General features: G+C 33.2%; 1 protein-coding gene across 1 annotated transcript in view; it reads right to left on the bottom strand.

The window, feature by feature from the left end:
• LOC141287775 (lipoxygenase homology domain-containing protein 1-like) overlaps positions 1–18,163 on the bottom strand; it is a 34,016-nt gene that overhangs the window by 13,265 nt on the left and 2,588 nt on the right. Inside the window, exons 2-8 of the mRNA XM_073819902.1 lie at positions 17,118–17,299; positions 10,641–10,757; positions 10,405–10,567; positions 7,624–7,778; positions 3,794–4,003; positions 2,565–2,691; positions 2,281–2,489 (exon numbers count right to left, since the gene is read on the bottom strand). Of these exons, the coding sequence (XP_073676003.1) occupies positions 2,281–2,489; positions 2,565–2,691; positions 3,794–4,003; positions 7,624–7,778; positions 10,405–10,567; positions 10,641–10,757; positions 17,118–17,299 (1,163 nt within the window). The remainder of the gene's footprint in view (positions 1–2,280; positions 2,490–2,564; positions 2,692–3,793; positions 4,004–7,623; positions 7,779–10,404; positions 10,568–10,640; positions 10,758–17,117; positions 17,300–18,163) is intronic.

Raw genomic sequence — 18,163 nt, 5'->3', positions numbered from 1 at the left:
ATTTCGACTTTATTCTCGTAGTATTTCGACTTTACTCTCGTAGTATTTCGACTTTATTCTCGTAGTATTTTGACTTTATTCTCGTAGTATTTGGACTTTACTCTCGTAGTATTTCGACTTTACTCTCGTAGTATTTCGACTTTATTCTCGTAGTATTTTGACTTTATTCTCGTAGTATTTCGACTTTACTCTCGTAGTATTTCGACTTTACTCTCGTAGTATTTCGACTTTATTCTCGTAGTATTTCGACTTTACTCTCGTAGTATTTCGACTTTATTCTCGTAGTATTTCGACTTTACTCTCGTAGTATTTCGACTTTATTCTCGTAGTATTTCGACTTTATTCTCGTAGTATTTCGACTTTACTCTCGTAGTATTTCGACTTTATTCTCGTAGTATTTCGACTTTATTCTCGTAGTATTTTGACTTTATTCTCGTAGTATTTCGACTTTACTCACGTAGTATTTCGACTTTACTCTCGTAGTATTTCGACTTTACTCTCGTAGTATTTCGACTTTATTCTCGTAGTATTTCGACTTTACTCTCGTAGTATTTCGACTTTATTCTCGTAGTATTTCGACTTTACTCTCGTAGTATTTCGACTTTATTCTCGTAGTATTTCGACTTTACTCTCGTAGTATTTCGACTTTACTCTCGTAGTATTTCGACTTTATTCTCATAGTATTTCGACTTTACTCTCGTAGTATTTCAACTTTACTCTCGTAGTATTTGGACTTTACTCACGTAGTATTTCGACTTTACTCACGTAGTATTTCGACTTTATTCTCGTAGTATTTCGACTTTACTCACGTAGTATTTCGACTTTACTCTCGTAGTATTTTGACTTTATTCTCGTAGTATTTCAACTTTATTCTCGTAGTATTTGGACTTTACTCACGTAGTATTTCGACTTTACTCACGTAGTATTTCGACTTTATTCTCGTAGTATTTCGACTTTACTCACGTAGTATTTCGACTTTACTCTCGTAGTATTTTGACTTTATTCTCGTAGTATTTCAACTTTACTCTCGTAGTATTTCAACTTTACTCTCGTAGTATTTCAACTTTACTCTCGTAGTATTTCGACTTTATTCTCGTAGTATTTCGACTTTATTCTCGTAGTATTTCGACTTTATTCTTGTAGTGTTTCGACTTTACTCTCGTAGTATTTCGACTTTACTCTCGTAGTATTTCGACTTTATTCTCGTAGCGTTTCGACTTTACTCTCGTAGTATTTCGACTTTATTCTCGTAGTATTTCGACTTTACTCTCGTAGTATTTCGACTTTATTCTCGTAGTATTTCGACTTTACTCTCGTAGTATTTCGACTTTACTCTCGTAGTATTTCGACTTTATTCTCGTAGTATTTCGACTTTACTCTCGTAGTATTTCGACTTTATTCTCGTAGTATTTCGACTTTACTCTCGTAGTATTTCGACTTTATTCTCGTAGTATTTGGACTTTACTCACGTAGTATTTCGACTTTACTCACGTAGTATTTCGACTTTACTCTCGTAGTATTTCGACTTTATTCTCGTAGTATTTCGACTTTACTCTCGTAGTATTTCGACTTTACTCACGTAGTATTTCGACTTTATTCTCGTAGTATTTCGACTTTATTCTCGTAGTATTTGGACTTTACTCACGTAGTATTTCGACTTTACTCTCGTAGTATTTCGACTTTATTCTCATAGTATTTCGACTTTACTCTCGTAGTATTTCGACTTTACTCTCGTAGTATTTCGACTTTATTCTCGTAGTATTTCGACTTTACTCTCGTAGTATTTCGACTTTATTCTCGTAGTATTTCGACTTTACTCACGTAGTATTTCGACTTTACTCTCGTAGTATTTTGACTTTATTCTCGTAGTATTTCAACTTTACTCTCGTAGTATTTCGACTTTACTCTCGTAGTATTTCGACTTTACTCTCGTAGTATTTCGACTTTATTCTCGTAGTATTTCGACTTTATTCTCGTAGTATTTCGACTTTATTCTCGTAGTATTTCGACTTTATTCTCGTAGTGTTTCGACTTTATTCTCGTAGTATTTCGACTTTACTCTCATAGTATTTCGACTTTACTCTCGTAGTATTTCGACTTTACTCTCGTAGTATTTCGACTTTACTCTCGTAGTATTTCGACTTTATTCTCGTAGTATTTCGACTTTACTCTCGTAGTATTTCGACTTTATTCTCGTAGCGTTTCGACTTTATTCTCGTAGTATTTCGACTTTATTCTCGTAGTATTTCGACTTTACTCTCGTAGTATTTTGAGTCTCACCTCAACTCTCTTGATCTCGCCCACATCTAATCCGTAGCACATAAAGTGCTCCATTCCTCCCGCAGCAAAGCATGTCTTCCCATCAGTGAGATCCAGCCAGAGTCGCTCCGTTTCTAAATCGTTGGGCCCCATGATGATAACGTAAACCCGACTGGTGGTGCTGCCGTCACGATCGTCTCCGGTGGACACGGTAAAGTGGTACGGGATCACTGCCAAAATTAAGACATTAGAAAAGCCATATTTATAATAAAGCATATAATAAAGTAAGTAAAGCATCATCTTACTTGGACCCTCCTCCATAATAACTGCCTTTTTCTTCTTCTTCTTCTTGTTCATGTTGCTGTCCAAACCTGCTTTAGAGTTCTGCATGGTCTTCTTTGCATTCTGAGGGTTCCTCTCACCCTCGTATCCCTAAGAAAAAAAACACAACAGTGAATTTTGTGCGTTAACTTTAAGTTTCTTTCAAAAATTTTAACCTAATAACTGCCAAATGCACATCAATTTTGGCTGAGAAATTACTCCAAAAGTCAAAGTCATTATTACACTACCAGTCAAAAGTTTTAAAAAATATTTTTACTATTTAAAATAATTGTTTTATATTTGAATATATTTTAAAATGTAACTTACTCCAGTCTTCAGTGTCACATGATCCTTCAGAAATCAATCTAATATTCTGATTTGCTGCTCAAGAAACATTTATTATTATTATTATCAATATTTGAAATGGTTTAGTACATTTTTTCAGGATTCCTTGATGAATAAAAATAGTTATACTATTATACTAATAGTCAGTATAATTTTAAAGAAACTGTAGAAATTAATACTTTTATTTAGCAAGGATGCTTTAAATTGAGAAAAAGTGAAGATAAAGACATTAACAATGTTACAAAAAATCTATTTCAGATAAATGCAGTTCTTCTGAACTTTATATTCATCAAAGAAACCTGAAAAAAAATTCTACTCAGCTGTTTTTTAACATAATATTTTAATAAGAATACATTTTTTAAGCAGCAAATCAGAATATTAGAATGATATCTGAAGGATCATGTGACACTGAAGACTGTAGTAATGATGCTGAAAATTCTGAAGTCACAGGAATGATTTACAGTAGTTTTTAAAATATATTCAATTAGAAAACCAATTTTTTTTTTTTTTTTTTTTTTTTTTTGCTGTACTTTGGATCAAATAAATGCAGGTTTGGTGAGCAGAAGAGACTTATAAAAAACATTAAACATCTTACTGTCCAAAAAGTTTTTGTCTGGTAATGTATGTTAAATCAGAAAAGCATTAAATAGATATTACAAAAAAGTATCTTTAGAATGAAATATTTTGATTCAACAGAGAAATTCAATTCAATTCATTCATTCAAGTGGCTGATTCATTTTTTTTTTTTTTTTTTTTTTTTTGTAAACACAGTGTATATACTTCTGCAGCGATGTGGGATGATTTTGAAGTTGGAGGAGAAAAGGAGATGGGAGTGAAGTAATCCTTTAATTGAGATTTGACAAATCACCTTGACAAAGAAGGTCCTCTCGATGCGCTTGTCCTCTTTCTTAATGGAGAGCCAGCGTTCACACAGGAACATGTAGACCTCTTCTGTCTCCACGTCCACCACCTCCACCTGATCCAGATACCAGTCGGCTCCAGCCAGAGAATTATCATGCCGGATTCTGATCTTATAGACCTGACCCAGATCCACAGCTTCAATGCTGAACTTGTCAACCTGCACACAAACAGCTGCTGTGAATCCTGAAGTAGGGCTGCTCGATTATGGCAAAAATCACGATTATTTTGGTCAATATTGTAATCACGATTATTTAACACGATTATGAGTGTGTCGGAACCTTATATGATTGATTAATTTAAAGATAGCAATACAATTAAAAAAAAAAGATACAAATGAAACAGTTTTTTTGTGGGAAATTGAATGTAAACAATTGAATGTAAAATAAAAGGCAAAGTCTTCAATGTAAGAATTAAACATGCTTTGTTTCTTATAAAAAACTACAAAAGTCCCATCGTCAAGAGCAGTGAGTGATTTTGTCTTTGTCTTTTGATGAACATTAAGCACAGAGACGGCAGAAGGAATATTACTTGTGGCCGCTTTAAGAGCTGCACGGATCCAATATACTGTTACACACGGATTTTCATTCTCAACTTTTTACGTCAATGTGAGACATAACTTAGGAAGGTTTACACGAATAATCACCAAACGCCGCATTTTGACATATATTTGCATGTATTTGAGTGTTCAGGTACGCATCTTAAGCTAAACGTTCTCTTTCTTCTCTGAAGGCATACACAGAACAGCACAAATTCTCTTTCGTGCTTTTAAAAACACAACATCACATATACATTAATAAATCAAGCATGTCCCATTTTATGCAAGTCACCTTACATGATTTTACTGATTTGCATGTGAAGTTGGGCTTTTGTAGAGGAGCGAAAGAGCAATAATCATTTTATCTCGATTATTGTATTTTCATAATCGTTTGAAGCCAAAATCTGAATTTCGATTAATTGCACAGCCCTATCCTGAAGGGTCAAAATGTTTTTGTCAAAGTTTTTTTTTAATACTAAAAATCATTAGGATATTAAGTAAATTTCCAACCGTAAATATATCAAAACTTCATTTTTGTTTAGTTATATGCATTGCTAAAAACTTCATTTGGACAACTTTAAAATTGATTTTATCAATGTTTTGATTTTTTGGCTCCCTCAGATTCCAGTTGTTCAAATCCAAATATGGTCCTATCCTAACAAACCATACATCAATAGAAAGCTTACTGATTCAGCTTATTTTAGATGATGCAAAAATCTCAATTTAAAAAAAAATTGGGTCACAAATTAAGTCTGATGGTTAGTGAAGCGTGTTACAGGTCTGATGGACTTCACGGATGATAATATCTTTTCAGCTTTATCAATAAAGTTGTTTTGAAGCAATCTTTAAACCACTACACACAAAAAAAAAACTGACCTTCCTTCTGCTAATACACTACAGGTCTTGATGCCCAATTCTGATTTGTTGCCTATAACCGATTTCTTTGGCTGTCTGTTTACACGTTCTTTCAATTGTGACCCATATTCGATTCATGCGTTTACACTTGCCATACCATCTTAAACATCGCGCATGCGTTGTTGTCGTTTACCTCCTTTTCACGTGCTGCTTCCTCCTGAGAATAATATGTGAACAGTGCTGACCAAACGAGTCACAATTAACACATTTAAAAAAAATATGATGCATGATTTGTTGGACTCCGTTTGAAGATAGAGTCAGCGAAGTTGATTATGAGAAAGATTAAAGTTTTCCTCCATTTCTTGTTTTATTAATAATTACTATATTAATAATCACAATACGGCTATTTTTTATTTTATCTTTGCTATTATAAATGAGAACAGATGCGAAAAAACAGTATAGCCTAGAAAGAAAGAAATAATGCATTACCTTTATCATTTTACATTTAAACAAAAGCATTCATGTGCGAAAAACATTATTTATTAGAAATAAATTGATTATTAGAACTACAAAAGCAGTTAAAGAAGTGCATCGAGTGATTCCCTCTTTTCTTTCATGGTTAGATTAACATGAGACAGATATACTGTAATGCACAAATCAAATATAATGTTACACATCAGATGTTATTCCCCAAGCGTTCACTTAACCCTCTGGGCCTCCTCATTAAGGGGTCACACTTGGCTCCCTCGCGGTCAAAAGTGACCGAAGCCTTAAAAAGTAACTTTTTTTTTTTTTCTTCAGGAAAATCAATTAAATACATTTTTGTTCAATAATATTTTGTAATTATTATTTAGAATTTTGAGCATTTTTTATGAATTTATGCAATATTTATACAGTTTTAATGAGCAATTTTTTTCCCACTAGAATTATATTTTATATTATATTTTTTAATTTAATTATGTTTTTATTATTTTTCAATAAATACAACATTTCACATTAAAATGGAGTAAAAGCATTTAAAATCCATTTTTTTAAGTGAAAATTGCACCATCTAGTGGCATAAAAAAATAAAAACTTGTGTAATGCCATGTAAACTCCTATATCTCCCTATATACATATATACAGGGGCTTTGGGATTCCTATTTTTTTTTTTTTTTTTTTTTTTTTTTTATACTGTTTCTTCATTTTAATAGGCTTTGCATTTAGAAATATATTCAGACATTCTAAAAGATTACTTTTGGCAAGGTTTAGATATTTTTTGATTGGATAAATATCAGGTTTTGCGTTTTTCTGCTTATTTCTGTGTGTCTGTGTGTGTGTCTGTGTGTGTGTGTGTGTGTGTGTGTGTCAGTTCTGTACTTTTGTTATTTTAGAGTGTCAGTCCTTGCTTGCTGAACACTTCTTTTCAGCACAGTGGCTGATTTGTAGCTTGTATTACCAAAAGATTCTCTGAATTATCAAATTTTTTCGTATTTCCCATTCATTTCCTATGTCGGTCATTTTTGACCGCGAAGGAGCCAAGTGTGACTAATTTTTTTTTGACCCTTTAACATATCCGAATCATGTCACTGATTTTTTTTTTTGTACTCACATAGCTGATGCAACAAAAGTCACCAAGTGTCATCTCATTCTGATGAAGCTACGATTTTTAAAAATTCAAAACATAAAATTTTTCGGTCAAAAATGACCGAGGAGGCCCAGAGGGTTAAGACAGAATAGATTATGTTTGCCTGAATACGGAAATACTGTAATTCTGTGTATATGTGTATTTATTGGGTTTGCGTGCTGTCGGAAGCGCGTTATGCGCACACTTTGGATGACAGTCAGCACAGGAAGCGAGCAGAAAAAAAGCTAATCCTCTCAGTAAATGTACAAATAAATAAACTTTTAGATGTCTAATCACTATTTGGAGCATTTGGGAACACTAGACGAGGGCTTAATAAACTCACTTTTGTGAAAACCTCAACCGACATTTTTCACTTTTTCACCATTTTGCCTGTAACTAAAAATATCCTGTGCGCATGTACACTCCTTTTGCCAGCAAGGGTAACATAAGACATCATTAAACTGCGGAGAAGTACCAAATTGTAGCAGTTTTAATGACGTATACAGAACGCAATGCTTTAGAAAATCCGATCTGCCTGTTTACATGACAGTGGCATTGGCACATATGCCATTTATGTCTGATTTATTTCCACATATGAATGAGGCCTGAAACCAATTTCGAAATATCCAAATGCATGCGTTTTTTTACCTGTTTACACTGTCATAGAACAGATCCCATCTGTGTCACATATGAGCAAAAAATTGGAATTGGGTTGCATTTACCTGACAGTGTAAACAGGACCTTAAGAGTATGTGATTGTGAAACCGGTTTCAGGACTTACGGCTCCTCTCTCAAACTTGTTGCTGCTGCTCTCAGATTTGCTGAGCTTGCGTTCTCCGGTGTCTCCCAGATCTCCGTAGATGCTCAGAAACACATTGGCATCGGTACCGGCTCCGTACATGTCGCCCGTCCTCACCGACACCTTATACGTGTGAGCTGGAGAAACATCAGCATGTGCACGTCTGTTAATGATCGGCAGAGATCAACAGGTGTGATGCACCACTTCAGCCTTTCAACAGTATTCTGTCATAATGAAAAACAAACCATGACATGAATTCTGACATATATTTTCAATTGAAAAGTGTTGATATTGTTAACTAAAACTAAAATTTCTTCATATTTATTTCTATACAGCATAACAAGTAATGTGAGTTGTGAGTTGCGTAATCAGATTATGTTTTTCAAGTAACTAGTAAAGTAACGGATTACAAGAAAATAGATTGAAAATGTACTTTTTCAAATAAGTAATGCAAGTTACTTTGTTTTCCCATTTTTGCACTGCTCCAGACCCGTGTTTAGAGAAATTGGGAGTGAGGTGCAAACCAGTGTTGTTTTTGACAACCATCTTAGATTTAGTCTTAGTCTTAGTCTTTTTGACTAAAATGCTTAATAGTTTTAGTCAAATTTTAGTCACTTCTATATCTGATAGTTTTAGTCCAATTTTAGTCGACGAAAAGTCAAAAAGGTTTTAGTCTAGTTTTAGTCGACGAAAAGTCAAAAATGTTTTAGTCTAGTTTTAGTCAAAAAAGGGGAAAAAGTAGTCTTTTAACAAATTAATGTAGGTCAGTAAGTATTTTGCTGTTGGGTAGTGTCACTTGTAAGTTCTGAAAATAGCAGATCTATAGTTCAACACAATGTGAGCTTCCGGATCGACTATTTTCACCAATAATTACAATAATGAAGGAATGTTTTAAAACATAAAAGACAAACAAGGATGGAATGCTAAAACGGCTTGCCATAGCGGCAGATACGTTTTCGGTTTTAATTGGCATGCAAAATAAGCAGAAATGTCATGCATTTTAAACGTCTGACGGACCACCCACTAACATTTTCGTCTATTCTCGTCTCGTCAACGAAAACTCACACACGTCTCGTCATGTTTTAGTCATCAACGAGCCATTTTTATCTCGTCATCGTCTCGTTATCGTCATGAAAAAAAGTGGCGTCAACGAAATGATTTCGTCATCGTTGACGAAAACAACACTGGTGCAGACCAGTTGCACTTCCTTCAGTCTGAGACTTATTAATTTACCTTTTGGAGTGAACAGATCTTTACCTTTACAATTAATCCAGATATTTTTTTTCTTCATCAATTTGCACTGGCTACCAATAACTGCTCGCATCAAATTCAAGGCATTAATGTTAGCACACAAAACCACCACTGGCTCTGCACCCCTTTACAGTACTTAAATTCATTATTTCAGACTTATGTGCCCTCTAGAAGTTTGCATTTTGCAAGTGAACAGCGCATTATTGTGTCATCCCAAAGAGGCACAAAATCACTTTCACATTAAATGTACCATTCTGATGAAATTACCTGCCCAACTCAATCTGAACAGCTGAGTCCTTAGACATGTTCAAGAATCGGCTAAAAACACATCTCTTCCATCTTTATTTGTCCCTCTAACTCTAGCACCCTCTATTCTAATTCTATTCTTTAAAGAAAACTTTCCCTTTTTGACTTATTCTCTATTAATTTACTTACGGCTTGATTTCTTAAAGGGGTCGTCGGATGCAAAACTCACTTTTACATGTTGTTTGAACATTAATGTGTGTTGGCAGATTCTGGTGTACACAACCACCCTACAATGATAAAAATCCACCCAGTGATTTTTTTTTAATCTTTAAAAGTAATATCCCCTTTTTAAAATTAGGTCATTCTCAGCTTCTTGTGGGTGTGATGACACACAGACAGAGGCCCCTCCCACGATAGTTGATTGACATGAGCGCCTTACCTTTGCCCCGCCCTCACCGAGCTGAAACAGTCCGACTCCGATCGCCATTGTGTGACTCAGGTGCAGAGGAAGACAAGAATGTCTCCGATTGAGTGATTGAGGTGTTCTTTTGTTGGATGTAATAATGAACATAGCGGTCCTTATTTACTCCTGACACCTGAGCCACGAGAAGATCCAAAGGATAAACGTTACTTTTGTTTTTGAAAGGAAAGCGCCGATCCCGATCTACATATGCATCTATGTTTGTGCGAATCATTCGTGATGCAGCTTCACCCACAGCAGAAGTGAGTAGAAGGTTTTTTTTATACATCTTTGCAAATGGCCTCATTAATAATGTGCTAGTTAGCAAGTTTCGCAGCTAAATGCGGCTAAACATGGCTAAAGTAAACATTACGGCTCATAATCCTATGGCAGAGACTTTCAATCTCATTAGAACTTAAAGGAACATGCAAAAGAATAGCTCACTCTAAAAAGGGCTGATTTTGACATATTAAAAAGGGTGTTTTTTTTACACTTCCACTGAGAAATTTTAACCAAAGTATGTTATAGACTTCTATCTATCTATCTATTTTTAGGCCTCTAACACTAGCTTGCTTTTTCTTTTTTTATTCTATTTTATTTTTATTTATTATACGATTAAAAAACTAAATGCGGCTAAATGAGACTTGTCATGGCACTTGCATGTTATTGCTCTTTTGTTGATTTTGATTGTTTCCATTGTCTTCTTTTGTAAGTGGCTTTGGATTAAAGCATCTGCTAAATGTCTACATGTAAATGTAAATACATGGAGTGAAATCCTAATACTATACAGTATGACAGTCACATACTCTCCAGAGCATCTTCCACCTCGATCTCGTTGTGTTTGAGTGTCCCGTCTCTCAGCAGCTTCTCCGTGATGATCTCTGACGGCACCAGCTCCCTCACCGTCTCGCCGTCATCCTCGGATCTGGCCAGCCAGCGCTCACACGGGAAAATAGTCGTCTCCGAACCCTGGAGAATGTTCGGTTCACTACATCAGTCTTTTCTATTATCATCTAAATGATTTACTGCTGAAAGATATTACCTTCCCTTTCCTTAGTAGTCGTCTGATTTCCACTCTGTCCAGATGCCAGCCGGGGTTCGACCCTTGGTTATCGTGTCCGATGCGGATCTTCTCTATGACGTCCCCTATGTCCTCCAACTTGGCAGAGAGAAATAAAATCACAGCGTTGAGTGACAGAGTGGTGTATGATATGGCAAGCCGTTTTAGCCTAAAATATACTAAGCGTTACTCGGCGTAATTGCATTTTTACTAGCAAGCAACAATTCATTTAGAGAGCTCTATTATTCAATTTTTAAGAATTGATTTAGAGAGCTCTGTAGTTGAAACTGTTACTAGTGAAAATTGAATTATAGAGCTCTGTAGATGAAACTGTTACAAGTAAAAATTAAATTAGAAAGCTCTGTAGTTGAAATTGTTACTAGTAAAAATTTAATTATGGAGCGGTGTAATTGTTATTTTTACTAGTAAGAATTGAATTAGAAAGCTCTATAGTTGAAATTGTTACTAGTAAAAATTTAATTATGGAGCGGTGTAATTGTTATTTTTACTAGTAAGAATTGAATTAGAAAGCTCTATAGTTGAAATTGTTACTAGTAAAAATTGAAGTATAGAGCTCTTCAATTGAAACTGTTACTAGTAAGAATTGAATTATAGAGCTCTGTAATTGAAACTGTTACTAGTAAGAATTGAATTATAGAGCTCTGTAATTGGAATTGTTACTAGTAAGAATTGAATTAGAAAGCTCTATAGTTGAAATTGTTACTGGTAAAATTTGAATTATAGAGCGCTGTAACTGAAACTGTTGCTAGTAAGAATTGAATTATAGAGCTCTGTAATTGGAATTGTTACTAGTAAGAATTGAATTAGAGACCTCTGTAGTTGAAATTGTTACTAGTAAAATTGAATTAGAGAGCTCTGTAACTTGAATTGTTACTAGTAAAAATTGAAGTATAGAGCTCTTCAATTGAAACTGTTACTAGTAAGAATTGAATTATAGAGCTCTGTAATTGAAACTGTTACTAGTAAGAATTGAATTATAGAGCTCTGTAATTGGAATTGTTACTAGTAAGAATTGAATTAGAAAGCTCTATAGTTGAAATTGTTACTGGTAAAATTTGAATTATAGAGCGCTGTAACTGAAACTGTTACTAGTAAGAATTGAATTAGAGACCTCTGTAGTTGAAATTGTTACTAGTAAAATTGAATTAGAGAGCTCTGTAACTTCAATTGTTACTAGTAAAAATTGAATTATAGAGTGCTGTAAATGAAACTGTTAATAGTAAGAATTGAATTATAGAGCGGTGTAATTGTTATTTTTACTAGTAAGAACTGAATTAGAAAGCTCTATAGTTGAAATTGTTACTAGTAAAAATTGAATTATAGAGCTCTGTAATTGGAATTGTTACTAGTAAGAATTGAAATAGAGACCTCTGTAGTTGAAATTGTTACTAGTAAAAATTGAATTATAGAGCGCTGTAATTGAAACTGTTACAAGTAAGAATTGAATTATAGAGCGCTGTAATTGAAGCTGTTACTAGTAATAATTGAATTATAGAGCTCTGTAATTGGAATTGTTACTAGTTAAAAATTTAATTAGAGAGCTCTGTAATTGGAATTGTAAATAGTAATTGAATTAGAGAGCTCTGTAACTTGAATTGTTACTAGTAAAAATTGAATTATAGAGTGCTGTAAATGAAACTGTTAATAGTAAGAATTGAATTATAGAGCTCTATAGTTGAAATTGTTACTAGTAAAAATTGAATTATAGAGCTCTGTAATTGGAATTGTTACTAGTAAAAATTGAATTATAGAGTGCTGTAAATGAAACTGTTAATAGTAAGAATTGAATTATAGAGCTATGTAATTGGAATTGTTACTAGTAAGAATTGAATTATAGAGCGCTGTAACTGAAACTGTTACTAGTAAGAATTGAATTATAGAGCTCTGTAATTGGAATTGTTACTAGTAAGAATTGAATTAGAGACCTCTGTAGTTGAAATTGTTACTAGTAAAAATTGAATTATAGAGCGCTGTAATTGAAACTGTTACTAGTAAGAATTGAATTATAGAGCTTAGTTTAGTTTAGTTTACTTTATTTATATAGCACATTTCCAACAGCCGCAAGACTGACCAAAGTGCTTTACACTTGGAAACATCCACAAGAAAAAATTAAAAGAAAACAAGACGCATAATTAAGAAAAGGAGTAAACAAAATAAGACCTAATAGGCCATTGAAAACAAATGAGTTTTTAAAAGTGATTTAAAAATAGTCAGACTAGGAGCCGTTCTGATCTCAACTGGCAAGTCATTCCAAAGACGAGGCCCAATTACTGAAAAGGCCCGGTCACCTCTGCGCTTTAGTCTAGAGTGTGGAATTAAAAGGAGATTCTGGCCGCAGGATCTCAGACTTCTCAAAGGGATATACTGGTGGAGCAGTTCGGATAGGTAAGTGGGTGCTTGGTGATGCAACGATTTAAAAACAAATAATACAATTTTGAAATGTATTCTGAATTGGACAGGCAGCCAGTGAAGGTCCTTCAAAAGCGGAGTGACATGATCCCATTTTTTCTTTTTTAAAAGAAACTTAGCAGCTGCGTTCTGGACCAATTGAAGACGGGCAATTTGCGATTTAGAGATGCCACAATACAAAGAGTTACAATAGTCCAGACGCGACGTAATAAAAGCGTGAATGGCCATCTCCAGTGTCTTATCGGTGAGAAAATGTTTAATTTTTGAAAGTGTGCGAAGCTGATAAAAACTGGATCCAATCACGGTGGAAATTTGTTTATCAAATTTTAGCGAGTCATCCAGCAAGACACCCAAATTCCGTACCTGTGAGGACCTAAAAGCAGATAAAGGTCCTAGGTCAAAATCAGAGGCCTTCATATTATCTGATGGGCCGAAAACTATCACCTCAGTTTTTTCTTCATTTAGAGACAAGAAATTTTGAAATAACCAAGATTTAACTTCATCTAAGCAAGACAACAGAGCATTCATGGCCAGAGGATCGTTTTTCTTAAAAGGTAAATAGATTTGAGTGTCGTCAGCATAAAAGTGAAATGACATCCCGTGTTTCCTAAAAATGGAGCCTAAAGGTAGCATGTACAGTGAAAATAAAGTGGGAGCTAAGACAGAACCTTGAGGAAGACCACAGGGGAATGAGGACGTGGAAGAGAAGAATTCTCCTAGCCTCACCATATTTCCTATCCGACAGAAGTGACTGAAACCACTTTAAAACTGTGCCAGAGAGACCAACCAAAGATTCAAGCCTGTTAATTAATATGGAATGGTTGATAGTGTCAAAAGCAGCTGATAAAACAAGGACCACGGAGTCCCCTGTATCAGTGGCTAAAAATGTGTCATTTAACACTCTTAAAAGGGCTGATTCGGTACTGTGAGCAGCCTTAAAACCAGATTGAAAGAGCTCGAACTATATATGAATTATAGAGCGCTGTAACTGAAGCTGTTACTAGTAAGAATTTAATTATAGAGCTCTGTAATTGGAATTGTTACTAGTAAAAATTGAATTAGAGAGCTCTGTAATTGGAATTGTACATAGTAATTGAATTAGAGAGCTCTGTAACTTGAATTGTTACTAGTAAAAATTGAATTATAGAGTGCTGTAAATGAAACTGTTAATAGTAAGAATTGAATTATAGAGCTATGTAATTGGAATTGTTACTAGTAAGAATTGAATTATAGAGCGCTGTAATTGAAACTGTTACTAGTAAGAATTGAATTATAGAGCTCTGTAATTGGGAATTGTTACTAGTAAGAATTGAATTATAGAGCTCTGTAATTGGGAATTGTTACTAGTAAGAATTGAATTATAGAGCTCTGTAATTGGGAATTGTTACTAGTAAGAATTGAATTATAGAGCTCTGTAATTGGGAATTGTTACTAGTAAGAATTGAATCATAGAGCTCTGTAATTGGGAATTGTTACTAGTAAGAATTGAATTATAGAGCTCTGTAATTGGGAATTGTTACTAGTAAGAATTGAATCATAGAGCTCTGTAATTGGGAATTGTTACTAGTAAGAATTGAATCATAGAGCTCTGTAATTGGGAATTGTTAATAGTAAGAATTGAATTATAGAGCTCTGTAATTGGGAATTGTTACTAGTAAGAATTGAATTATAGAGCTCTGTAATTGGGAATTGTTACTAGTAAGAATTGAATCATAGAGCTCTGTAATTGGGAATTGTTACTAGTAAGAATTGAATTATGGAGCTCTGTAATTGGAATTATAAATAGTAATTGAATTAGAGAGCTCTGTAATTGGGAATTGTTAATAGTAAGAATTGAATTATAGAGCGCTGTAATTGAAACTGTTACTAGTAAGAATTGAATTATAGAGCTCTGTAATTGGGAATTGTTACTAGTAAGAATTGAATTATAGAGCTCTGTAATTGGGAATTGTTACTAGTAAGAATTGAATTATAGAGCTCTGTAATTGGGAATTGTTACTAGTAAGAATTGAATTATAGAGCTCTGTAATTGGGAATTGTTACTAGTAAGAATTGAATTATAGAGCTCTGTAATTGGAATTATAAATAGTAATTGAATTAGAGAGCTCTGTAACTTGAATTGTTACTAGTAAAAATTGAATTATAGAGTGCTGTAAATGAAACTGTTAATAGTAAGAATTGAATTAGAGCTATGTAATTGGAATTGTTACTTGTAAGAATTGAATTATAGAGCTCTGTAATTGGAATTGTAAATAGTAATTGAATTAGAGAGCTCTGTAACTTGAATTGTTACTAGTAAAAATTGAATTATAGAGTGCTGTAAATTAAACTGTTAATAGTAAGAATTGAATTATAGAGCTCTGTAATTGGAATTGTAAATAGTAATTGAATTAGAGAGCTCTGTAACTTGAATTGTTACTAGTAAAAATTGAATTATAGAGTGCTGTAAATTAAACTGTTAATAGTAAGAATTGAATTATAGAGCTCTGTAATTGGGAATTGTTACTAGTAAGAATTGAATTATAGAGCTCTGTAATTGGGAATTGTTACTAGTAAGAATTGAATTATAGAGCTCTGTAATTGGGAATTGTTACTAGTAAGAATTGAATTATAGAGCTCTGTAATTGGAATTATAAATAGTAATTGAATTAGAGAGCTCTGTAACTTGAATTGTTACTAGTAAAAATTGAATTATAGAGTGCTGTAAATGAAACTGTTAATAGTAAGAATTGAATTATAGAGCTATGTAATTGGGAATTGTTACTAGTAAGAATTGAATTATAGAGTGCTGTAAATTAAACTGTTAATAGTAAGAATTGAATTATAGAGCTCTGTAATTGGAATTGTAAATAGTAATTGAATTAGAGAGCTCTGTAACTTGAATTGTTACTAGTAAAAATTGAATTATAGAGTGCTGTAAATTAAACTGTTAATAGTAAGAATTGAATTATAGAGCTCTGTAATTGGAATTGTAAATAGTAATTGAATTAGAGAGCTCTGTAACTTGAATTGTTACTAGTAAAAATTGAATTATAGAGTGCTGTAAATTAAACTGTTAATAGTAAGAATTGAATTATAGAGCTCTGTAATTGGAATTGTAAATAGTAATTGAATTAGAGAGCTCTGTAACTTGAATTGTTACTAGTAAAAATTGAATTATAGAGTGCTGTAAATTAAACTGTTAATAGTAAGAATTGAATTATAGAGCTCTGTAATTGGGAATTGTTACTAGTAAGAATTGAATTATAGAGCTCTGTAATTGGGAATTGTTACTAGTAAGAATTGAATTATAGAGCTCTGTAATTGGGAATTGTTACTAGTAAGAATTGAATTATAGAGCTCTGTAATTGGAATTATAAATAGTAATTGAATTAGAGAGCTCTGTAACTTGAATTGTTACTAGTAAAAATTGAATTATAGAGTGCTGTAAATGAAACTGTTAATAGTAAGAATTGAATTATAGAGCTATGTAATTGGAATTGTTACTAGTAAGAATTGAATTATAGAGCGCTGTAATTGAAACTGTTACTAGTAAGAATTGAATTATAGAGCTCTGTAATTGGAATTGTAAATAGTAATTGAATTAGAGAGCTCTGTAACTTGAATTGTTACTAGTAAAAATTGAATTATAGAGTGCTGTAAATTAAACTGTTAATAGTAAGAATTGAATTAGAGAGCTCTGTAATTGGAATTGTGTCTAGTAATTGAATTAGAGAGCTTTGTAATTGGAATTGTTACTAGTAAGAAAATGCACTGAAAATCACTGACAACCTTTGCCAAATCGCGCTCATAATCGAATGCGATTTTGAGCGCAATTTGGCGTAGCTTGTCAGTGATTTACAGCTCTGTGTATTAATTGCCGCTCCAGCTGAACTAACGTGATGGAGATTTACTACTAATCAAAGTACCGCCTTCATTGACTAAGCACGCCTCACAATCTCATGTGATTAATCGTGCAGCCCTAATTAAAGCTTAGTTTATTTTAGGCTCAAAAGGCTTGCCATAGTATGATGATGGAGTGACGCTCACCTCTACTATAAACATGTCTTCTGCTGATCTCTCGAAGTACATGAGTCGCTCCCTCTTGTTCACACATAGGTACTTCTGCTGCGTACACAGACCCTTCTGACCATACAGAACGATGAAAACATCTGCATCTGTCCCCGCAGCGAACACATCACTCGTGAAGGTGGTGATCTCATAGGGAACGACTACAGGAAAAAGACGTATACATTATTCAAATCTATTTATAGGGATTGTTTACCCACAGATGAAACTGCACATAAACTTCACACTGCAAAAAATGCTTTTGTTACTTGTCTAGTTTCCAGTCAAAATATCTGAAAATTTTTAAATCAGGAAGGATTTTCTAGACAAGTAAAAATCATTGTCTTGTTTTCAGAAAAAACAAGTCAAAATTAAGTGCATTTTTGCTTGAAAAAAGCTAAATAATCTGCCAATGGGGTAAGAAAAATAATTTTGTATTAGCAGATTATTTAGCTTGTTCTAAGCAAAAACTCAATTAAGTTGTCTTGAGAAAGCCAACTTACTGAAATACTATTTAAACTTATTATTATTATTCTTTTTCTGATACTAAAATTTCTGACAGCTACTCCTTTGCTAACAACTTGCTAATCATGCTACAAACATGCTAGAAACTTGCTAATCATGCTAGAAACATGTTAGCAACTTACTTTTAAATTTTTTATATTTTTAAACTTCCTATTTTTATTTTTATTTTTTTACTTTTTAAACTTGTTAAACTTTTCAAACTTTCTCAAGCCAAGTTTATCTAGTTTTGACTTGTTTTTTCTGAAAACATCAAAAGGCTGCATTTTTTTGATCTAAATTGCAGCAAAAACAGTAACATTTTGAAATATTTTACCATTTAAAAAATAATATTTGTTTTCCATTTGAAAATATTTTAGAATGTAATTTATCCCTGTGATCAAAGCTGAATTTTTAGCATCAATACTCAGCTTTGATCACAGGAATAAATTACATTTTAAAATATATTCAAATAGAAAACAAATATTACATTTTACTGTTCTGTAGGAAAAAGCTAAAAAGTGTTC

The sequence above is a fragment of the Garra rufa genome, chromosome 15 (genome assembly GCF_049309525.1).
Source record: "Garra rufa chromosome 15, GarRuf1.0, whole genome shotgun sequence".
Classification (NCBI taxonomy): Eukaryota; Metazoa; Chordata; class Actinopteri; order Cypriniformes; family Cyprinidae; genus Garra; species Garra rufa.
This window is presented reverse-complemented; position numbering and strand designations above follow the sequence as displayed.